Source organism: Sciurus carolinensis, chromosome 13 (genome assembly GCF_902686445.1).
Source record: "Sciurus carolinensis chromosome 13, mSciCar1.2, whole genome shotgun sequence".
NCBI lineage: Eukaryota > Metazoa > Chordata > Mammalia > Rodentia > Sciuridae > Sciurus > Sciurus carolinensis.
This window is the reverse complement of record NC_062225.1, coordinates 71,380,621-71,405,314: the sequence shown is the minus strand read 5'-3', so window position 1 is coordinate 71,405,314 and position 24,694 is coordinate 71,380,621. Positions and strand designations below refer to the sequence as shown.

At 48.3% G+C, this 24,694-nt stretch overlaps 2 protein-coding genes across 2 annotated transcripts in view; one reads left to right on the top strand and one right to left on the bottom strand.

The window, feature by feature from the left end:
• Window positions 1-24,694, bottom strand: part of Alk (ALK receptor tyrosine kinase) — a 678,240-nt gene that overhangs the window by 132,508 nt on the left and 521,038 nt on the right. The gene's annotated exons all lie outside the window — the stretch shown is intronic.
• LOC124963372 (phospholipase A2 group XV-like) lies at window positions 12,803-14,439 on the top strand. Its single transcript, XM_047523057.1, is given in 1 exon segment — window positions 12,803-14,439. A coding segment is annotated over 1 exon segment (1,257 nt). The 5' UTR covers window positions 12,803-13,125; the 3' UTR covers window positions 14,383-14,439.

The following is a 24,694-nucleotide window of genomic DNA, read 5'->3' as shown; positions in this document are numbered from 1 at the left end:
GAGGATTGTGTATTGCAAACCAGAGGAGTGCCAGGGAGAATGAGTCCCATGGGATTAAGACAGACCAGGCTGGCAAGTTGGCAGTTTCAGTGACCCAAGGAGTCCTGGGGTGAGGCTGTCTGGGATTCTGTAGTAGGATTCTAAACTCTCAAAGGGCTGGTAAGAATGTAGAGGGATGACATACCAGGTAGGTACTAAGACAAGGTCCAAGCACAGGGGATTAAAATGGGACCTGAATATTAGAGCTAATAGTTTGTCCCCACGGGCAAGGCAAAATCTTACTGCTGTCAGAGATCATTGGGGTCAAATGAGATAATTATGGAAAATTACTTTGTAAACCACCTACTGCTAGAAAATTATTAAGATTTTATTTGTAATATTGTCTGTCGACATTCATATAGTATCTCATTAAACCAATAAGAAGCTGGCACCCTCTCCTTCTTGTCTTTACTGAAATATTCCCTCCTCAGTGAGGCTTTCCCTGTGACTTTACCAAAATATCTCTGTTTTGTCCCCACCTAGAAGGGCAGACCTTCATATCTCCCTTGCTGTATTGTTTCTACTTGCTAGTTAGAATGGATTCTTCACATTCCTTATTAGTTTTGCTGGAATCTTTCTCCCTGACTAGCATTCGGGGGATGGAGAGCTTAGTAAGTGTTTTTGCTGAACAATGCCTGGCACAGTGGGCTCTCAGGAATAATGCTCTTTAATAAATACTGTAGGGTAATGGATTCAGACAGGGTTTACGATTCATTCACAATTTAGGGTTGGCATTTCAGAGGAAAGGCAGTCAGCAAAGAGAACTTTCACATAGCCCCAACTCCCATGGCCACATGTGTATGAAGCTAGGAGTTGTCCATATAAAAAGCAAATCAGGCAAGAGGCTCACTGCAGTGATCACGACCTTTTCTAAAGACCTTGAACAGTACCATTGTCTCCATTCAGGACAACAGTTGCACACTCATCCATGCGACAGATGGGATGGGCTATCATGGGCTGTGTCACACAGAGGAGGAAGTGACGGCTCTTTCACAGAAAGTAATGAGAGGCTGGGAGACAGTCAGCATGAGCTTCCCATTCAGGCACAAAACCAAGAGGGAGGTTATGACCAGGTCCCCATCCAGCAATGTGTAATGTAGGGTCCATCCTTCCAGTTAGGCTCAAGAGAAATGTGAAGAGCTTCCATGTTATTCAATTTGACAGGCACAGTACAGCAAAGAAATCTGGAAAGAGGATTGATGGAGTCTCCCCTGAAAAGGTCAAGGTAGCTAGCTTCCATGAGGAGTAAGGAACTCATGTTCTTGTTTCAGTTCTCTTATAAGACTCTTAGGAGAGGTCTGATCTCATAACCCCAAAACTGGGAGAAATCCACTAAAGAAGAAAAGCAGAGATGATAGGTAAGGTTCAAAGGTAAAAACTAATAATAGTAATAATAATGAACAATAGTCAATGAGTACCTACTATATGTCAGTCATTTTTTGTATTATCTTTCTCTCAATTCCTGGAAGGGCCATCACTGAAATTATGCAAGAAGATCACTGAAATATGCAAGAAGATCACTGATTTAGGATGAAAAATAATAAGTATTGGTGAATATATGGAGAAATTGGAACTCTTTTGCCTTTTGGGTTGGAATATAAATTAGTGTAGCCACTATGGAAAACAGAATGGTGATCCCTCAATAAAAAAATGAAAATAGAATATGATCCAACATTTCTACTTCTGTGCATATATCCAAAAGAACAGAAAAGATGGTCTTGAGATGTTTGTTCATCCATGTTCATGGCAACATAATTCACAATAGCTGAAAGGTAGAAGCAACCAAAATGTCTATCTATGGATGGCTGAACAACCAAAATGTGACATATACACAGGGGTTGTGGAACCCCTGGTAGTACAAGGACACTACATTTTAAATGGACTCAATATAAATGTGACATATATTATTCAGCCTTAAAAAGGAAGGAAATTCTCATACATGTATATAGATAGCATGGTTGAAACTTGAAGACATTATGCTAAGTAAAATAAGCAAGTCACAAAAAGACAAGAGTGTGATTCTATCTATTTATTTGTGGTATCCAGAGCATCAACTTCATAGAGACAGAGTAGCACAGTGGTTGCAGGGACGGGAAGAGGATGGGAGTTGTTGTTTAATGGGTTTGGAGTTTTGGTTTGGGAAGATAAAAAAGTTCTGGAAATTGTTTAAACAATGTTGAATATACTAAACACTACTGAACTATATACTCGGGGATGATTAAGATGATAAATTTTATGTTATATGTGTTTTCCAAAATAAAAAAAATAAAGATGATTGATTATGCTGGCCTTGAAAATAAGCCCTAATGTTTTAGTCAGCTTTTTTGCTATTGTGATTAAAAGACCTGACCAGAACTACTGTAGAGAAGAAGTTTATTTGGGGCTCATGGTTTCAGAGGACTCAGTCCAGAGACAACCAGCTTCACTCCTCTGGGCTCAAGGTGAGGCTGAACATCATGGCAGAAGAGTGTGGGGGAGGAAAGCAGCTCACATGATGATCAGGAAGAAGAGAGAGAGAGACTCCACTTGCCAGACACAAAAGCATGACCCCAGTGACCCACTTCCTCTAGCCACACTCTACCCAACTTCAGTTTCCAATCAGCAAATCCCATCACGGATTAATTCACTGACTGGATTAAGGCTTTCACTACTCAATCACTTTCCCTCTAAACCTTGCATCATCTCACACATGAGCTTTTGGGGGACACCTCACATCCGAACCATAACACCTAATGAAGATAATAGGGCAAAAAGAAACCAGGATGGCCTGCTGAGAAAACCTGTTGCTGTGGCCCTACAAGAAGTTCAGTCTCTTCCTTTCATTTTTCTTCTTAAGTCCCCGCTTTCTTTGACTTTCAGTGGAATATGCTGGTGTGTGAGCCAGCGGACCAGCTGGAACGCACAGAGCTGGCAGTGAGGAGTCCTTAGACTACCCTGATGCTGTCGTGAGACCTGAGACCAGGCTTTTGCCTCTCTCCACTTTAATCTATTTGTGAAATGTTGGGTTGGACCAAGTGAGCTCGAAAGGGTCTTTCTTCCCCAACTGTGGTCAAGGTCTCAGCCACAGGGGACAGTGAAGAAGGTCTGTGTATGTAGAGGGAACATGCTGAGGGGTGTCTGGTGACAGTGATAAGTGTGGATTATATTCTGGAAAGCTTCTGGGGAGACTCCCAGCTCAGCTAGAATCCTCTGGGCCCCCTATCTTGCTATTAAACATGGGGAACATTGTTCAGAGGGCTGTTTTCCACCCAGCAGGTCCCCAGAGACACAGGGCTCCATTTCTACTTTTATGAGTATTTCCCAAACACCTGGGGGTGGGGGAATGGTTCTTCCAGGTACTGTACTAAAGAGTGCAGTGCTACTGAATAGAGCCTACAATTTTATTTAGAGAAAATAGGTGTGAAAACAGATAAGACTTGATGGGACAGGTTTATGAGAATGTCTATGGGTTCCATTCATGCCCACAGGTCTTGAGCAGAGCTACCGAGTTGCACAGGCACAGACACGTGTCTTCTCTCCATTAAGGAAGGGTCCTGAGAGGACAGCAGTTTGTTGTGGAACCGTTGGTAGTACAAGGACACTCCATTTTAAATGGACCCAATATAAATTTTTTAAATTGCATGCTTTTGATTTACACTGGTCTTTTAAATTTACTGAGCATGTACTAGAGGTTAAAGAAAAGAGATGCATTTGGGAGACAGATGGACCAAATTTGAACCCTGGTGCCACCACTCGGTGTTGAACAAGGTATTCAATTGTCTTGAGTTTCAGCATCAGTCTCACTATCTCACAAGGTCATTTCTGAGATTTAGAAAAACTAAAGGCAAGCCTCAATGCTTGGCACATAATAACTGTTCAGTAAATGGTAAATAAAAAAATAAAGCATGCTTTAGGCACACATATGGGTAAATAATAATTATGATATGTGCTAAAATGTGTGTGTGTGTGTGTGTGTGTGTGTGTGTGTGTGTGCATGTGTGTTTTAAACTTATCTGAATAATCTTTTAAAATCCTCTTGGGAGGATTATTGAGGACTGGGGATCTCTGCCTTCTCCCCTGAGTTTGGGCAGGCTTGTTACTGCTTGGACTCAGAATAGGATGGAAGGCACCAGGTGAATTTTAAGGCTAGCTCATAGAAAGCTATACAGCTCTCACCTTCCTTATGGATACATTTTGCTTTGGAGCCTGGGGTACCTGTGTAAGTCTGACAACCCAAGGGTACCATGCTGGAGAGGTCAAATGCAAATTGTGGTGACAGTTCAGCATGAGCCCAGCCTTCCTGCCAAGGTAGCAGACACAAAGCAAAACCACCTTGGGTCTCATGTACCAGTTGATCTGCCAGCAGAATACTACCATGAGACCTCTGCCAAAGTCACAAAGTACAAAAAACTTACCTCATTGAACCCTGCTTGAATTATTGTCCCAAGAAACCATGTGATGCAATAAAATGGTGGGTCCTTTAAATCACTGTGTTTTGGAGTATTTGTTACTGAGAAGGCATGACTAGAATGTATGACCGATGAGCATCCAAGGAGGGCCACAGGAAGGGTCTAGAAAAGAGGTGACCCTGAGTTGTACTCAAAGAATGGACAGGAGTTCATCAAACAAGGAGAAAGAACAAGGGAGTTGGAGGGAAAGAGGGAATAGGGAGCCATTTGGGTGACCACGATATGAGTCAGAAGAGGTGGAGGAGGGACCTATGTTGAGAAACCAAGCAAGAACCAATTCTTGAAAAGACTTGAAAGACATCCCAAAGAATTTGGACTTCAGGCTTCGTGTGCATTATCTTAGATATGAAGTCATTGTTATTTTACTGAGAAGGACACTGGAATGCAAGGATTTGTGAAATTGTCCCCAAGGTGATAAAACATTGGTAGAGCAAGGATTTTATGTCTGATTCAGAAACCCAAACTCTTAATATGCTAGACCCACCAGGATGGAAAAGGTCATTGTAGAAGACCAGTAATAAACATGAGGAAGGGCTGTGGACTGCAAAGCCATGGGGGACAAAGGGCATCTAAAATATTCCAGAAGGGACAGGACCAGAGCTGGAGGTACGACTAGAATCATGTCTTAGAGGCTGAAAAGAGGAGGAGACAGAGATGCTGGTGGTCAGGGGGCTGTGGTGGGGATCCAAGTAGGCCTGGGGCAGGGCAGGGCTGAGGGTGAGAAGAGAAGGCTGGGGAGAGGTGTTTCAAAGCTACAGTTAAGGATGGGACTAAGAGATGGTGGAAGAAGGTCAAGATGACATGAGGCTTAAGCAGCTGTGCTGTGTGGCCTTTATCTGACAAGGCAGGTGAGAGGAGCAGGCTGCTCCCCACTGGGCAATTCATCGAGGGCAGCGAGTTGGACTGTCCCACTCTTTCTTCTCGCAGGGCCTCTGCTGTGGTGTCAGGGAGGTTAGGGGGTGGGGCTGTGATGGGAAGCTTGGGGCGTGCCTGGAGGGTTCTGATTGTGGCTGGAGCATTCTGGGACAGGCGGCACAGGTGTCCTGTGTGCACATGTGCCCACTGGCGACAGAGGACAAGGTTTGGAGAGACAGTCTTGCCATCTCAGCTGGCTCTGGTCCCCATGAATGTGGTGGCCCTTCACCACGAGTGGATTCCTGCTGCTCTTTCCCACTGCCCCCCCACCCCACCCCGGGTTCTGCACCAGGACAGGGGGGCCTTAGTTCTTTAAGAGCAGATGAAAGGCCCCACAGGGCCAGGACTCATGGGCCTGATACCTGGTCCCACAGACCCTCCCTTCCTGGAAGTCACTGCCAGGGATTATGTGTTGCAGGTTTCTTAGTGAAACCAAGAGACTTGCCTGGAGTTGGAGGAATGCCTTCTTCTTCCCCTCCTCTGCTCCAAGGGCCCACCCAGCTTCAGAGCAAAGCCTGTGTCTTCCCGAGGAAGGGGGCTGAGTAAATTCCCAGGTCTGTGGGAAGGAGACAACACTCTCCCCATGTCCCCTGGGCACGCCTACCTTTTGTGGAACACACCTTCCTGGAGTGGCTTTCTCAGGTCTAGGGAGGGGCCCACGACCACGTCATTGTTGGACTTTGCCCTCTCCTGTGGCAAAAGGTATGGTGGAGATGACATGACCATCTCCTGATGGTCACAGGCCTCCCAGTCATAGCCACCCACTCCCCCTCTGCTCAGGACTCAGTGAGTAGAGGGAAAGAGGAGTAAAGACTGAGGAGTCAGCAGACCGAGTTCAAGCCAGCTCAGCCGCTTACTAGTTGTGGGACTTGAATGTGTCCAATATCTGCACCTCAGTTTCCTCTTGTGTAAGAAGGGGAGAATACATATCTTTTTTCTTTTTGCAGTGTCATTGTAAGGATTAAGTAGAGCTTAAAAAAGTAGCCAGAGAGAGGCTGGTCGGTGTTTTCCTCTCCTGTTCTCCTACCTCGGACTCCATCTTACCAATTGGAGAGCAGGCAGCTCCCTTCACAGACCAGACTCAGCCCCGGCCAGGGCTTGTCTGTGCGTCTCTTCTGGGCCGACAAGAGCTCCCTTTCTCCCCTCTGCACACACCTGACTCTCCCTGGATGATTGTGGGACCTGTCTCCGGAGAAGGCCACCTCTGTTCTGGCTCCCCCCTCATGGCTGTCTGTTGACACGCTTGGCTCACCAGAGGGGAATAGGCGGGTGCCAGGCTGGGGAGGATGCTGGCTCAGACCACATGGGGGCGGGCAGCTCTGCATTCTGACCCCTGAGTGGGCAGCAGCAGCAGAGGCGTTTCTGGATCTCCTTCGAGCATTGCCTATGTGCAGTGTCCTTGCTGATTGCAGACTTTGGACCTTGGACTGGCTCAGCCAATGTCAATGTCAAGGACTAGGGATCATCCAAGTCATTGACAGGGTCAGATCTGCTGGCCTGGGATGTCTTCTATCAAAAGTAGGCTCTGCCAAGCTGATCCCTAGGGGAGGCCTGGGCACAGGACATCTTTGGGCTAAGCATCCTACTCCTTGCGATGGCCATCAAGAGCCCCAAGACATCCTGCCAATGGAGGGTGGGAGGAAGGTGGGGAGGAGAAGGGGAAGGCTTGGTGTGCCGTGAACTAGTTCAGTACAGAGTCTGAGACTGGAGTCCTGTGAGGGTCACTATGGGCTGAGGGCCACTAGCCAGATAGTCAAGGACCGATGGGCGATGTGGGCACCACAGTGTCACTACAGTGAGTTCTCTTCTGGATCTTATAAATTCCACTTTACTGATGACAAAGCTACTTTTTGTCAATGAAAATAGACAAGCTCAAGCCTTCGATGATAACAAAAAAATACTTTGTAATTTCTGTGTTGTTCACAGAAGTATTTGAGGTGACCTACAACTACATGTAATGTGAAGATATTAAATATGGACAAATAAATCAGGGTGACAGGGCAATATTCTAGCACAAAGATGCCATAAGATTTCTACATAATGACTACAATCTGCCTAAATTATATTTCTGTGCTTCCTAGCAGCCAAAGGAAAAAAGAAACAGGATCAGTTATAAAGTTCAAAGTGTTCATAGAAAAATGAATGTTTTTTCTGACATTGAGCTGCAAAAGAGATTATATTATGGGTCTTTATAAATGCTATAGATGAAAAATCTTCAACCTGCATCTATATTGTCAACACAATGGCAAGTTCATTCAGCCGTTTCTTAGAATACTATATCTGAAGTACACAAATCGATTGAGAATTTGATTTTTAAAAATTGATTTGCATCAAATCTGCAAAGATTTTAAAATCAGTACCAGCGATGTATTGAGTTAGGGATTTTTAGATACAGATGTTCCTTGATTTACAATGGGGTGACACTCTGATATACCCATCGTAAATTAAGAATGTTGTAAATTGACAATGCATTTAATCAACCTAATCTACGCAACATCACAGCTCACAACACAGCACACACTACGGAGTATCTGTCGTTTCCCCTGGTGAACACATGGCTGGCTGGGAGGTGTGGCTCACTGCCTCTAACCAGCATCACAAGAGAGTCCCACTGTACATATCACTAGCCCAGGAAAAGAACAAAACTCAACATTTGAAGTCTGATTTCCACTGAACATGTATCACTTTTGCACCATGTAAAGTCAAAAAAATTGTACAGCCAACCATTCAAAGTCGGGGACCATTCGTACTGCTGGTGAGAATGCAACCAAAAGAACTTTTTCCAGAAGAGTCTGGCAATGTGTCTTAAGAACCTTACAAGCTTATTCAATCTTGTAGACTCCAAAGTTCCACGTGGAGGAACTTCCTTGAGGAAATTGAGAGTTATACAGATATTTAGTCCCAAAGATACTCATCGCAGATCAGAGTATCATGAAATTGAAAACAGAAACCCAAGAAGTCCAATGACAAGGGAGTGGTTCTCAAAACCAATGCCTGTATCACATGAAGACAGGATTTTGAGGAGTTTTACTAACACTGAAAACAAGGGCAGGACCAATGAACTGGAAACAACAAAACCAAAAAAGCAAAAACAGCAACAAAACAAAACGAAAATCAGAAACAACCTGCCTCTATGTAAGGCTATTGGAAAACCATGGCAAAACCCACTTATATATGCAGAGCGAATAACTAGAAGGAATTTATCAAATTGTTAACCAAAGTTACCTCTGAGCTGGAGGATCATGAATACTTATTTTTTTATTTGTTTAATAGGTTTACTAAAGTAAATTTTGCACATCTTGATTGAAACCAGGAAGTTCAAAACACATTTTTCTTTTTTTTAATAATATAATTTTATTTACTTATTTTTTATTTCATTATTTTTTATTTTTACAGATTGCATTTTGATTCATTGTACACAAATGGGGTACAACTTCTCGTTTCTATGGTTGTGTATAATGTAGATGATCATGAATACTTTGAATTTTCTTTTTTATACTATCTGGAAGTGATGTGCTCTATAATGGGTATATACCCATTGTATATATGTATATATCTTTTATAATCGGAAAAAAGGAAGTTGCTCTAAAGAAGCTGGAGCCAGTCAATCCATCTCCTATCTCCCTCTTTAGACAGATATTCACATTTAAAGGGTACCCGTTTGACCCTGTGTTTCTATTCACAAAACTCTTCAAAGCACTTTCACATCTATTATTTTATTAGTTTCTTGCAATCAATCCAGGGGACTGGCAGAGTGAGGATTGGACCCATTTTTAGAGTGAAAAAAAATGATATAGGAAGGTGTCATCTGAATGGAGCCTCTGCTTTATTCTCAGGAATTCACACCTCATTTACACCCGGACCCGTTCCTGAGAGCATCCTTTGGAGTCCAGGTGGGTACATGAGGTTGGCAGGGCAGGGGGGCGGATCTTACCCTTGGATGGACTTCCGCTCTGTGAGCACTTCTCAGGGTCACTGCATTCCCCAAACGCCCTGGTGCTGGGGCGAGGTTTCTAAATCACAGTGTAGGCTGGTACTTCTGACGGAGGCACAAATTGCTACTTCGCACCATAGTGAATCTCAACATCTGATTTCCATTGACAGCTAAATTAACAAATCAACTAAACACCGTTATGTTTTATGTCCTGTCTTCTGCCAGATTTAATGTGTTCCAGGCAAAACACAATGCAGAGGAGTTTGGATTTACAGGCTCAGGGGTAAACTGTAAACTATTCAGAGCATCCATTTCACTGACTGAACTAGGAAGCAATTCCTGCGTCCATCTGTCAGAGTGTCTGAACTGGGAGGGGACACATGAAGCAGAGGCGGCTGACCTGGCCAGGCAGTCCCCAAGAGCTGGCTATTCGCTCTGCAACACGCTTCCTGGTCTTTGTTTCAATTGATGGGACAATCTCCCTCATAATTTCTTGCCCTGATGGTCTCCATCTGCTTCCCTGACCTCACGTGTCTTCTCGAGCATCGACTCAGAATCATAAAGATCTTCATTTGCACAGCACTCTTCATTTATTGAAGGTGAACAGCACAAATGATTTTGTTTAATCCTGACAACAACCCTGTGGCCTGGTACTGCCACTGCCATTTTATAGATGAGGGAAATGGCTCAAGGTCAGATAGGTGCAAAAGGGTAAGAGGGACTAGAACTGATGTCTCTGGGATGTCAGTCCAGTGCTCCTTCTAGACCATTCTAGGGTGGGTCCTCTGCTGCTGCTTGACCACCTCTGGAGCCTGGTTCCTTCCCTTTGCTTAAATCTGGTTTTCTAGGTGGGCCACCATGGTAGTGGAGAGGCACTGACCAGGTCACATAATTCTGAAACAGCTGGTGTCTACCCCCTTTTTTAATACTAAAAAAACAATTTAAACTGTGGTAAAATTCTAGATACATCACATGAGCAGAAATCAACAACATTTGCATCTGGCTCTTTTCCGAAGTATAATGTTCCCAAGGCCTTGCCTTCTGCCTTCTGATGGGAAGAGGGTGCCTGACAGATGAGGAAGAGGGTGTGTTCTCCATGATGGCCAGTGTCCAACACATAGTTACAGGTGCGCACACACACACACACGCACACACACACACGCACACACACATGCACCCACTGTATTCTGCCTGAGAACAGTTCTCCCATACCTCTCATCAGAAACACAGAGAGAAGCCAGGGACTCTCCACAGCTCACAGAGTCTAGGGAACTCCAACTGCAAGGCCCTGGGAGGAGACCCCTGGACTGCAGGGAGCCCACATAGAGAGAGTCTCAGCAGGGGTAAATCAGCCCGGTGGTACACTTTCCCCAGGCTCCTTCCAGAGCATGGATCATTACAAGGTCAACACCCTACAGACTGCCAGACTGCAGGGCTCTGGCTGACCATTCCATCCACCTGCCTCTGACTTTGTCCTGACCAATCCTATTACCTGGGTGGCAGTTTCTGTGTGTCCCCAGCCAGTCTCAAGCTCCCATCTGGATCTGATTCAGGCTCACCCTCACCTAAGTCATGAATCACTCCACATCCTTCCAGGTACTGACCTAAGTGTACCCCGACACTCCCAGGGTTTCTCTTTGTCAGCCACAGGGTCACAGCTTGGTACCAACTGTATTTCTTTACCTGGGCTCTGCTAATATCACTCCAGGGAACCCAGGGAAGATTTCTCCCATTTCAAAATGACAGAGCACCTTCATGTGCCATATGGGACCACAGAGAAAAATGAGCCTCAGCATGGTCTCTGCCCCTGAGGTGCTTTAATCAGATATGTCACTATGCTGGGGATTCCAGACTCAACAGAGAGTGTATCTGCTTGCTTCTGACCACACTGCAGTTATTAACTAACCTGGAACTACCTGTCAAAAATGGACTCCCCGCTTAGCAATGAGAAGTAAGCATTTTCATGAACATTTTGGGGAAACACTGAACAGGGCCTCTAAAGACAACCATTTGGCTTGGATTGGGTGGGGTCTGGGTGGGGAGGAAGTGACAGGGCTGATGCTCTGAGCTATTGGGCTCATCCTGCACTGAATTTAGTACCTAACTTAAAGGACAGAGAGGAGATGTAGTCCAAACTTTAGACCTTCAAGCAGAGAATTTGGGAAGTCTGCTTCATTTTATTTCTTTTTCGTTATAAAAAAACTGGATTGCGAAACCTTGGGGGAGGGCCAGAACCCAGCCCAGGACGCAAGAACTCACACTCCAGACCAGGGGGCGCGCTCAGGATCTGGACCCCTACTTCCTGGTCTGATCTTGCCCAACTCCTGAAGCGAACCCATTCTTCCTCCTTTCCCCCTCTCGCTGGAACCTTTTGGACTTCGCAAAAGAACGTGCAAGACCTGAGTCCTTTTCCGGTTCATGACGGTCACGCTGGACTTGTGGAAGTCACCAGGAGGCAATCCAGGGGCTGTGGGGGTCACGACGGCCCGCCTGGGTTTGATGGAAGTCACCAAGGGTCCAAGGGGGCCGTGAGAGTTACCGGGTATCCCTTGGAGGCCTATGGGGGAGATCACCAGAGAATGGAGATGGCGAGGGCGGCAGAGGTCAGGGGTCCTAGAGCTGTGGACAGTCAACCACAGATCACAGCAAACGATTTGTCCGCATAGATGCGAGGGCCGGTCTTAACGCTGGGGTAGGAGGAATCCCTTTTTCCCCAAACCCCGAGAGCAGCACTTTAGACGAGGCTAAGCCGAATGGTCCAGACCTGGAGCTTCAGTCCTACCTCACGTAGGGGCGCCTGCCTGTTTTCGTCGCTCCGTTGGACGACAGTCGGATTTCCTGGAGATTATGAGTGTGCTAGCGATAGGGGCTCTTGGTGATGTGTACGTGCGCGAGCGGGCTGCGGACTTCATCCCTTCTCCATCCCGGGTCAACAGCCCAATTCCAAATAGTCCCTTTCGTCCCCCGCGGCTTGGTGAATCTCCTTTACCACACGTTTTCGGATAGCCCAGTACTTCCCTATTCCCATGATGTGATTGAGAAACTTGTAATCCGGCGGGAAGCGCTGCAGTCTGGAAGGGGCAGAGACGTGGAATTGCCAAACCCGACCCGCGCCCCACGCTGGACCCGCACCTTGCACGTTCAGAAAACTGGGGCCTTGCGTCTGGGCCAGTGAACAAGACAGCGGAGGACGTGGACACAACCTCAGCTCATGTCCAGGGAAGGGACGCAGCCCAAGGAGAGAGGGGAACCCAGGATGGAGGGGTTGACTTCTAGGCCTTGCCACACTGCAGCGTGTCCCCAGTTGGCAGATGAAGAGACTGAGGCTTCTCGGCCGGATGTGACTGGCGCTGCAACCCGGCGACCCAGACGGAGTGGAAGGTGGCCCTAGGGTGACTAGAACGTTCCCCAAGGACTGCAGTGATGCACAGCAACTCCTCTTATGACCGCCCATCCCGGCGACTGCCCGCGTGTCCCCACTCCCAGAACAGCTAAGCGAATCTTGCGCGCGGGGAGGGGAGATCGTAGCTTCTTTGGCCCCACCCCCAAGTATGGAATTTCAAATATTTGTTCGTTCCTGGGGTTGAACGGAACCGCGAGGGGTAGTTAAGTCACTGTGAGCTCTGGACCCGGTATCCTTCTGGTGGCCAGGCCGTTTGCAGGAGGCGGGCCCTAATTGGCAGAGTGGCCGCGGTCGGTGGAGTTAAGCGCTTAGCCACCCCCGGCCTAGGCACGAGCTCAGAACGCTGAACCCGCACCTCCGACCTGCAGTCGCCGCCGCCGCACGCCATGGACCTCCGCCTCTGTCCCTGCCGCAAGGCCCTGCTTCCGAGTGGCCTCCTGTTTGAACTGCTGCTGTTGCTGCTGCTTGCGGACCCAGCGCTCCAGGCCCCACGTAACCCCCCAGTAGTGCTGGTGCCTGGTGATTTGGGCAACCAGTTGGAAGCAAAGCTGGACAAGCCGACAGTAGTACACTACCTTTGTTCCAAGAGGACCGACAGCTACTTCACTCTCTGGTTAAACCTCGAACTGCTGCTGCCTATCATCATTGACTGCTGGATTGACAATATCAGGCTGATTTACAACAGAACATCCCGGGCCACCCAGTTTCCTGATGGTGTGGATGTGTGTGTCCCTGGTTTTGGGAAGACCTTCTCATTGGAGTTCCTGGACCCTAGCAAAAGCAGTGTGGGTTCCTATTTCCATACCATGGTGGAGAGCCTTGTGGGCTGGGGCTACACACAGGGTGAAGATGTTTGAGGGGCCCCCTATGACTGGCGCCGAGCGCCAAGTGAAAACGGGCCCTACTTCCTGGCCCTCCGAGAGATGATCGAGGAGATGTACCAGCTGTATGGGGGCCCTGTGGTACTGGTTGCCCACAGTATGGGCAACATGTACACACTCTACTTTCTGCAGCGGCAACCGCAGGCCTGGAAGGACAAGTATATCCATGCCTTTGTGGCACTGGGAGCTCCCGGTGGGGGGGGGGGGGGGGGGAGGGGCGTGGCCAAGACCCTGCGCGTCCTGGCCTCAGGAGACAACAACCGTATCCCTGTCCTTGGGCCTCTGAAGATCTGGGAGCAGCAGCGGTCTGCAGTCTCCACCAGCTGGCTGCTGCCCTACAACCACACCTGGTCACCTGAGAAGGTGTTTGTACACACACCTACAACCAACTACACACTGCGGGATTATCACCGGTTCTTCCAGGACATTGGTTTTGAAGATGGCTGGCTCATGCGGCAAGACACAGAGGGGCTGGTTGAAGCCATGATGCCACCTGGTGTGCAGCTACACTGCCTCTATGGCACTGGTGTCCCCACACCAGACTCCTTCTACTATGAGAACTTCCCTGATCACGACCCTAAAATCTGCTTTGGTGATGGTGATGGCACTGTGAACTTGGAGAGTGCCCTGCAGTGCCAGGCCTGGCACGGCCTCCAGGAGCACCAAGTGTCATTGCAGGAGTTGCCAGGCAGTGAGCACATTGAGATGCTGGCCAATGCCACCACCCTAGCCTATCTGAAACGTGTACTCCTTGGGCCCTGATTTCTGTGCTGGGCAGGGCTGCTGAATGGCTTGGCCATGGGGTTTTCCCCAGTCTCTGGGGCTATCATGGGCTATAAGTTTAGCAAAGTTTGTGACTGAACGTTCAAGGTTGTAGATCTTGGGCTTTGGGGAAGCACTGTTTCTTATCCTTCCTCTGTGGTAGTGAAGAAGGAGGAAATAAGCATGGACTCAAGGGACCTTTGATGGAAAGAATGCTGCTACTGCTGCTGGATTGTTGTGACCTCAGAACTGGGCTCTGCAGGGTGGACTGGTTGGCACCTGGCCCCCATCTCCAACTTGGGGGTTATACGTTCCTTTTACCCCTATGGCCTTTTCACACATGCCCATTAGGCCTTGGACTTCCTGTGAGAGATATTACTTAGTAATGGTCCCTGCCCACAGGTACCAGGGTAACCCTCAGGTGACCCTTTTCACTTGCTGGCCTCAAGTAGGCCTGCTGTTGGCCTTGGGTGGCTAGAGCTACTGGCTTCCCTGTGGCCTCACTGGTAGACTCAGTGGCCTGACTATGGCTTCATGGGGTAACCTGATACCCCCTGCAGGCAGAGGCAATTTGTTTTGTTCTCCATGGTTCCCAGACCCAGAGGCATATACTCCACTCCTACCTCTCTTACCTCCAGGAGCAGCCTAGTCTGGATCAGGCAGCAGATGGTCCCCCAGTTTTGGGGGCTGTGTCCCAGAAGCCCTGATCCACTTGGTTGTGCTGTGTCGGTCCTAGTATTGAAGCTGGCTCCCTTGACTCTGGGACTGTGGTTCAAGGGGAGCAGTGCCCAGTGCCATGACCTTTTAGGGAACTGAAGGAAACAACCATGGTTGCTCAGAGCTGCCCTGAGCTGCCCTCTTACAAACCCTAACACCACATTGCCACCCTGCTAGGGTCTCTTAGAACCTAGCTGGGCTGGCACAGGGCTGAGAGGTGGGGGGGTTCTGACCCATTGCCCAGCACCTCCTCACAGGCAGCTGAGTGGTATTTCGTTTCCAGGGAGTAGCCTAGAGACTCAAGAGCCAGGAGCCTAGGGCCCATCTAGGGATTTTCTGTCTGCCCCAGGGATGCTGTATGGCTTCCCTATAATAGTAGGGATGGAGAATCTGGACCTGCTTAATGGCAGTGGGTGCCAAATGGGCACCTGGCTAAAGGCTGAGACCTAGGTCCAAAGTCACCTTCAGGCTGGACTCTGTTGCTGTCCCACAGGGTTCCGCAACTCTAGATTTTCCATGTTGTACACATGCCCAGCATCTGTCTTTTCCTTTGTTCCTGAGTGGTGAGCCCTGTATGGGGCTCTGAGCAGGCTGTATCTTGATACTGGCAATAAAAATATTCTGAATGCTGTAAAAAAAAAAAAAAACAAAAAAACAAAAAAACAAAAAAAACTGGATTGCGGTTTGGTCCCATCCACTCTTAAGAGGCAGGGGTTAACTGGGCAATGAAGTGGTAGGACAGGAGGTGACAGGTGGGGACTTTAACCTCCACTGCCTTTCAGGCTCCAGCCTGGGACTGATAGCTCAGTAAATGAGCTGCTACAGGGCTAACCCTCTACCTCTGCAGAAAGGGCCTCCTATAAGCCAGGATCACCTTTGCACCTGAAACAGACTTACCCTAAGCAAGGACTCTCAAACTTCAGCATGTTTCAAAGTCAAGCTTCTTAAAACAAGAATCAGTAGGTCTTGGTAGAGCCTGGTAATTTGCATTGCTAATTATGCAGACTCTGATGGTGCTGATCCTGGGACTGCACCCTGAGAATCTCTGCTGCGAGGGTTTTGCTGCAAGGGTGTATGCGCGTGCGCTGTCTCCATGACTTGCCCATCAACTTGGGTGGCTTGAGGAACTGGTTTCCAAGGATAAGGGGAGACTTGGGGGTGAAAGAGTTGCTCCCTTTTCTCGGAGGCACATGGTCTGTGCCAGGTTGGGCAGGGACTGGAAGCAGGAGCTGTAGGATTATGCCCCCATTCTACTGAGTCACATCTCCAACTCTCCAAGGCTGACTTGGCACAGGGTACCAGGCCAGATGGTCCCCCAGGGTGGTCCATCTGGGTCTGCTTATGAGAATGAATGAACTGTGTCTGTAAAGTGCTGGCAGCTCTCTGGAGAGGACATCTTAGCACAATTACTATAATAATAAATGCTTTCTGTTCATATGGTGTGCAGTGTGTCCTCTGGGCACCTGGGTGCCTTAGCTCATTGGGGTTCTACAATTTGGACAATCAAGTCGGTAGAAAGCAAAGGGAGAAGGTGGCCATGTGTCAGTAGTGTCATTCTATGTTTTAAAAGTCAAAGCTCAGAGATACCAATTCACAAAGTCATCTGGGCCATTTCAGTTAGCTACTGAGTAGCAGGGCCGTGGGCAAGATGCTGGCTCTTTAGAGGACAGCCACAAGCACTAGTGACTCCTAAGATAAACATCATAGTTTATGAAGCACTGTGACACATGTGATGACATTTAATCTTTGTCACAGTTCTCTGAGGTAGATATGAAGTCAATATGAGGTTTGGTTCTTGTCCAGAACACACAAGGAAGGAGACGGACTGAAGGCCATCCACATTCTACTATTGTCAGCTCCCATCGTAAGGACAGAACCCTAATTCAGTGCTCTGTTATCAGTGGACATTGAAGGTTCTTCATTGAAGGGACCCAGATTCAATCAGGACTCTTTAGTGGCTGCCTGAGTTTGACTCTGGACTCCAACACACACTTGCCCTGTGAGCTTGGGGTAGTGCTTTGCCCTCTGTAAGACTCCATTTCTCATGTGATTAATGGGACAAGAGAGAACCTTCTTCACCAGGCCTTTGTGAAGAGCCAGAGTCTGTGTCCGTCGAGCTCTCCCTGGTACCTGACCTAGTGAGTCTTGCTGATGTCTCCTTCCTCCCTTTTGAAATGGGTCACAGGGTTGCCATCTGCAGGCTTGGAGAAGATGGTGGAGTTGGGCTTCTTCTATGGGACTCACTGGGTCCTAATTACCAACCAGCAGTGGGATTCCCAGTCTGGGGGCAGCCTGCCTGCTCGTTCTTGACCTCACTGTGGCTAGTGTGCTTGACAGTAGCCTCAGCCTAGGTTTTGATCTCTGTTTGTTTGTGGCCTCATCTAGGAAAAGTCATTTCAAACTGCTTGTTTGTGATTCATGTCTTCTAGGCTGAGATTCATGGGGCAACACGGGCTTAATAGTCCATTACGAATCACAGTGGGGAAATCAGAGTGCATTATGCTAAGGCGATAGGCTCCGTGTGGTGTCCACAAGGGTAGGGGCAGTGGCTGAAGGGAGGCTCATCTCCACACAAAACAACTCTACATCCAGGAGGCCCCTGGGCTGCTTTAAACCTTCAGCGCAAAAACCATGGGCAGCCTGTTCCGTGGTTGGTGGTCTCTTCTTTCATTATTTCCTGCTCTTGAGGAGGACATAAAGGAGGTAGAGAGGGTGGTCAAGTAACTTACTGGGAGGGACCACAGGAGTGGGAAGAGAGGGCTGGAGATGTGGTTTATACATTCGACGCTGGTATACACCATGCTCTAGGAAGAAGAGCCTGTGGTATATTGTGCAAGGTTCCAAGCTGGACAAATAAAACCAGCACCTGCTGAGTCCCTGTCACCATGGATACAGAGAGGGCTAGTCTGGAGGGACTTGGCTGGGATATTTGGCCTGGGTAGCGAGGAATCATGGGTCAGGAGCATTACCCAGTCAAGGTGAAGGGACACGGTGGAAAGCCCTGGAGGGCTATTGTTAATCTGTAAGAGCGTTTCTAGCAGGCAGGGCTGAGGATCTGCTAATCTTCTGGGCTAAGACTCTGCACCTGGCTTGGTCTTTCCAAGTCTTACTTCCCATATTTATAAAGGGGGCATAAATAATCCCTATTCTGCCTATCCAACAAGGTTGGTAGGATCAGAACTATCCTGTTCTATAACTCCAGGGTATTCTGTGGGAGGTCTATGCAATCTGGTAGAGGTGATAAGCTAGAGGTCATAAAGGAGATTCCCCTGTGAACCTGAAGGAGTTATGCAGATGCAAATGACCATATTATTTTATTCCATATGTTACATGAGAATGGTCTTGCTGGGTTTCAGGAGTTATTAGGAACCTTCCGAACTTTTTCATAATTTTTAAAGAGTACCTCTGGAGTACCTGCTCTTGAGTAAGCTCAGAAGTAGAGGAATAACAAGAAACCTCTTGAGGAAGCTCAGAAATGGAGGAATAACAAGAAACCAGCAGTGACCATTAATCCTGCACCTGCTCAGTACCGAATACTATACAAGTCCCCTGGATGCAGTGTCATTTTACCTAACCTGATGAGTAGAGGTTATTATTTTTGTTTAACAAAAGAAAACGATGAAACCCAGATCAGAAGAGGTTAAGTGACTTGTCTGAGGATGTAGAACCGAATTTGAATGGTGGCTTGTCCACACCTGAGTCCGTCCACACCTTTGATACTTTGGGATCTGCCACCACAAAGCACTGGTTCTGGGAACTGTTTTTGATGCTTCATGAAAATGTGATTTCATGGCAACAAATCCAGGAAGGCTGTGGATTCCATTTTCCTCTTGGAAATTCATAGTGTATATCAGAAAATTAAAGGCTTTTGTAAGTACTTCCCTGGAGAAATGTGGGCAACATTTAAAAACTCAATATTTACCACACATATTTGAACATGGGACAGTTTTTTATCCCAACAGTGTTGAGAAATACTGAGTGATATTGTGGTTTTTATTTTGAATTCACATAAAGAATTATTAAAGATAGATGAAAAATGTTTGTTCTTTGATCTGATATTTTTTGGGGGGTTGAGACATGAAACCCAAGGAGTTCCATATGGAAACTTAGAGGAGGATTCATTCTCCTGGAAGGCGTCACAAGGACAGGTCAGTGGGGATCACTTGATAATTGCAGGAAGGTATCCCACGCAAGCAGGGGCATGAGGGACAGTGACAGGGCTTGCACTGGATGCCAGCCCTGCAGTCTTCACACCCAGAGTCCCTGCCTCCTGGAAGGCCACTTCTGCACCTGCCACGACTGACCAAGCCAGAGGCAACCAATGCCTAGGCTGGGGAAAGCCTGCGACTTGTGTAGTATTAGGAGATAAATGAGAGCAATTGGATTCTCCATTTGTGAAATCTGATCAGATACCTGGAAAGACTTGATGATTTATGATGACAATTGTAGCTGGAAAGTTGTGAAGTAGACTGGGGAGTCCAAGGGGGGCCCCGTGTGGCTGGCTATCTCAGTGGAAGCTTGATGCTGGGATGAGGGAAGCTGATACTCCTAAGCAGAGGCCTCTAGCTGGGCAAAGAACCAAAGAGGAGTGGTGCTCATCCCCCGTGGAGCAGAGCTGAATGTGGGTTTTAAGATCCAAGAACTTTCTTGCTGGGTCCTTGGTTTTCAGAAGTTCTGTCCAGGCCACAGGGAAGGCAGTTCTCTCAGCACCCCAGCCTTGGCAGCCATGGTCTCTTTTTGCAGCCTCCCTGGGCCTAAGGAGGAGGAAGAGATGACCATCCTGGAGCAGGGAGGTGCAGTGTCACATAGAGGCCCCAGGGCTGGAGCCAGTCCCCTGGGCTCTGGTTCCAGGTGAGCTAACCGCTTCAGCCTGTTCTGTCTCACACCTGCACTGCTAGGCTGCAGACAGCGAGGATGCAGGATAAGCAAACGAGGTGACGTGTGCGAAAGCCCTTTGTAAAATGTCATAAGTGGCGTAGATTTATTACTGCTATTAGTTGTGGAAATGTAGGAAGGAGGAACTTTTGAAAACCAGGAGGGGTAAGCAATTCTGGGGAAGCCAAGAGGGCCAGTCTCAGCTGACAAGGACCACATGGTCGTGGAGGAAGGGGAGCCCTGCCTGAGGTCATTCCCAGCCTTGTTTTCCCACATCACCCACAGTGTCTCATGCCTGTTTGGTGGCAATGGTGAATACACCAACACAAAGACACAGGAGACACACGTCAGAGTTCAGGGGACTTTTAGAGATTCAACATCCAGTTTTCTTAATTTGCAAATGGGAAAACAGAGGCACAAAGGGGTGATAAGACATATGATATTGATTGATTCATCAGTGGTCAGCAAGTCCAGCACCTCCAGATCCATTTACAATAGTGACCCCAAGATACCTAGACTGGATGGGAACGAGAAAGAAGAGATTGCTGGGTAGTGAGGGACAGGAGGGCATGTGGGATGGGGCAGGGTCCAATAGTGCCTGGGGAGAGAGGGTGTCTGGAAAGGGGCAAAGTTCAGAAGGGGCCAGAGAAATGGGGGCAAATGGGCAGGGACCTCTTATTTACCATTACACTGGCTCACCCTGGCTGTCCTTCTTAGTCTAAGGTTATCTGGATGGTGTACATCCCTATCTCAGGGACTGTTGGTGCTAAACAGGAATGAGACATCTGGTCAATTCTTCATTTTGCACAAGATGAATCTGAGGTTCAGAGAGGGAAAGGGACCAGTCCAGAGTCCCCCATGCTGGCTGCTGACTTAGATACAGGTCAGTGTTCTCTGGGTTCTACGTTGCTCCCCAACCCATTCCTCTGTCTCCGCCTCTCCCACCAGGCCCAACCTCTGCTGAGAGAAGTTGCTCCAGGGAACAGAACGAGCTTGACCTGTTGTTCTTCCCCATCAATCAATAATCAATTTTTCACTTTTTGTGTATTAACATTTGCAATTACCCTAATTTTCATGGAAGAGAAAAAAATGACATGATTAAACTGAAGACTCTTCTCTGGAATTTTCCCACCTGAGAACCCAGAGCTTTGGTTGCTTTTTGCTGAGTCTGGGTCTGGCTACTAGGCATGGCAAGCTTCCATCTCTGGAGGGTGGTGGGCAGGGAATTTACAAGGTGGTGTTGGAGCTCAAGCCTGTTCCTGTCTGTACACCAGGGAGACGAGTTTGGTCCATTACACACTTATGTTGAGCTGTAAATGACCCAAAGCAGTGTGTTGAACTTTCAATACTTTCTGGAGGATGAGGTCATGGTAGAGTGAGGGTCCAGAGGAAAAGTACGTATTGAAAACTTCCTATTAGGTTGAACCAGATAAAACTGCCCATGCTGAACCACTTTAGACCCATAAAAATGGCAATTTCATGTGCGTCAACCCAGTGTATTCAGAGATAGGCTGCCGAATCTTCACAGACAGGTCACAGGGAAATCTTAGTACGTCTTTCTGTCTGCTTAGGATATGGAGACTCCAAGGTAGGGAGAAAAACTGATGGCTCTTTACACTTTTCACAGGGGCAGCCCTGTTGGTCCCCACTGGCGGGGGAGCCATGACTCTAAGACAGGTGTTTCTCCCTCCGCACCTCATATGTCCCAGGTTCTCGTCTCACTAACCTTTGTGCCTTTGGCATGACCTTCAACCTGGTCGCCTGTGCTGACGACTAGGTCTTGCAGAGTCTTACTTCTGAGTGTGTAAGGAGTCCTGGAAAGACTGGAGCTGGGTCCTAAAGGCCTCCTGCAGCCTGCTCCCTCTACTGGTTCCCAGAGGATCCTTCCAGACTAAGTGGCCCTGTTGTCTCTGTGCCATTTGAGCTCTTTCTGGCAATGACCTGTGACTTATGTGGCTTTACTTAAAAAAGTCTGGTTTGGACCTTTCTTCAGCCTGTAAAGCAGAGATAGTGCTGGCTGGCTGTGGAAGGTCCTGGGTAGATTTGGGGGGCAGAGGTGGCCCTTCTGGGCCAGGTTCCAGCTGAAGTTCAGAGGAAACTCATTGGAGCAGGCAGGGGAGCAGAGCAGTGCCCCAGCAGAAGGTAGGACGTGGCGCCTGGGATGAGCCTTGCTCTTCAGCCTGGGCCTCATTGTCTCTGCTGAGAGACAGAGAAGCTGAAATCCAGAGCACCGCCTCTCGCTGAGGAGGGAGGTGCAGAGCCACTTTCCTCCCGGGGCTTTCTGGCTCCAGCCCCAGCCCTAAACACTCTTCCAATGTGCCCACTTTTCTTGTAGTGACAGGATTGGCGTCTGAGGCCTTCCCTAGCAAGGCATGGAGGCCTTTGGCCAGCTCATGGCTGCCCAGCCCTCTCGGATGAGTAGGCTGAGCTTTGTCCATCTGCTGTCACAGGTCTGCATCCCCTGGATCCCCGACACCCTGCGGGGAAGGCATGGAGGGCGTCACGAGTTCCCTATTTTCAGAAGGGGAAACGTGAAGAAGTCACCTGGCTCTGGGCATGAAGCCCGTGCTGGATTCCCAGTCCAGAGGTGCTTCTGTGAAATCTCTGGTGCTGGCTCTCAGGTTCCTCCTCCCGAGTTCCTCCGCCTAAGACTCCCAGCCCTTCCTGGTCTGGGCGCCACACCCTGCCCCCTCGTCCTTGAAGGACTCTGTGATGCATGTGCTTATGCCACCATCCCATCCCTCAGCCAAGGCGGCTGCCCAGTGGGCCCTAGCAGTAATTGAGCGGCTGCACGGTGGGAAAGTCTCTCGGCTCCAGGAAGCCGTTCTGCCGATTCAGTCTCCTCTAATTAAGAGTCGCTGAACTGTCAGACTCACTGCCATTTGGATTAGCCATTAAAACCTAAGACCCTGAACTCTCCAAATTCTTTCTTTCTTGCTCCACACTCTGTCCGTTCCCTTATGTTTGCCTGGTATTGGGGGGAGCTTCACTCCAAAGTGTGGGTTACCCCTCATCAGGGTGCATGGAGCCAGAGATGGGTGGGGTCCCAAGATTCCCTGGCTTCCACAGGAGCCCCTTCAGAGTCCTAGGGCCGGTGGCGTGCAGGAGCAACACGTGCATCTCTTCCCAGTCCCACGTTCAGTGACTCATGGTGGCAACTTACAGTGGAAGTATTTATATGACAGAAATTGGCCGATGGTAAAATCCAGGCTTCTGTCCTCCCACCATCCTGGTTAAACAGTTGCCAGCATGCCACTGCCCAGGGCCCATGAGGTGCCACAGACCCTGCACAGGGAGTGTGGCAGAGGATGAAGGGACAGGACTGCAGGCGTCCCAGACTTGATGCAACCTGGGAAACCCTGCTCTTGTCTCTTCCACAGAATAACAGCTGGTCTTTACTGAGGACTAAACACATGCCAGGTTCTGTGCTGAGGCTTTGCAAGTATTAACTCATATTATCTACTTAGAACCCTAAGAGTAGGTAGCATTATTAAATGCCTTTTTGCAGATGAGGAAAATGAGTTTCAGAGAGGTTAAGCACTCATCTCAAATCACACAGCTCATAAAGGTAGCACTAGACTATGAATTCAGGCAGTCTGATTCTTAACTCACATTCCTAACCTCTATGTTATGCTGCTTCTCTTCATTAGATTTAATTTGGTTAAAAAAGAAGACGAAGAAGAACTCAGAACAATCTCCCAGGCAAAGGACATTAGAAAATTACATGACACTTTTTTACTAAAGTATTAATCGTGCGCCCTGAGCGTTCCATCTACCCTCCTGCACTCTGCTGCCTCGGGTTCTGAAATTCAGCAGAGTTGCTCACCGAGTCAACTTAATCAATAAGTGATAAGTATACTTCAGAAACTTCACTCACTCCACTCCTCCTGTCTGATTTTGGGATGGGAGACTGAGCAGACCCACTGGGGTGATGGACTCACTCAATCACACTGGAAATGACATCTAAATTAATAAAGGAAATCAAGTGCACCATCTGGGCCCTGCACGCAGCATGGGTGCCTGTGCAGCTGCTGGCTGCTGTTATTCTGGGCTGTCTTGGACGGAGGACAGGCCTGAGTTCAGCTGAGGTTAACAGATCCTCCAGGTTCCCGGGTATGAACCGAAAGCGACGGGTGACTTCGGCCCTCCCCACCAAGTCCAGGGCTGCCCCTCACTGCATTTCCTCAAAGACCCTAAGTCCCACCCTCTGGAGCTTCGGCCACACTGAACTACTCAGTTTCCTGAGGGAGCCCCAGACTTTTCCCGTTTCAGTGAGTAAATGGAGGCCACGATCGAGCCTCGGGTCTCATTGCTGCTTTTACACGTTGGCTGTAAGTGAAGCCTCTGCGTTTTAAGTTCTCTAAAATTGGGACAATGAGCTACCACAGGGGTTGTGTCACTTTACTGGTGACACATCTAAAGTGCTCAGTACGAGGTTAGGTACCTGATCAGGACCAAATAAGAGTGACTGATGGTGGAGATGCTGGTGTGAGTTCTTCTCCTGTCTCCTTCCTTCTGTCCTCAGCTCCTGGAACATTCCCTAGGGTTTTGGTCCAAATTCTAGCCCCTGGCAAGGCTCAGTCTCTTCATGCTGCTATATGTATATATATATAAAATCCCTCTGCCCAAGATCACCTTCCAAGGCACTGGCATTTGATGGGGGCCTTCGTGCTGTGTCCTCACATGGTGGAAGGTAGATGGGCAGGAAGGGAGGAATTCC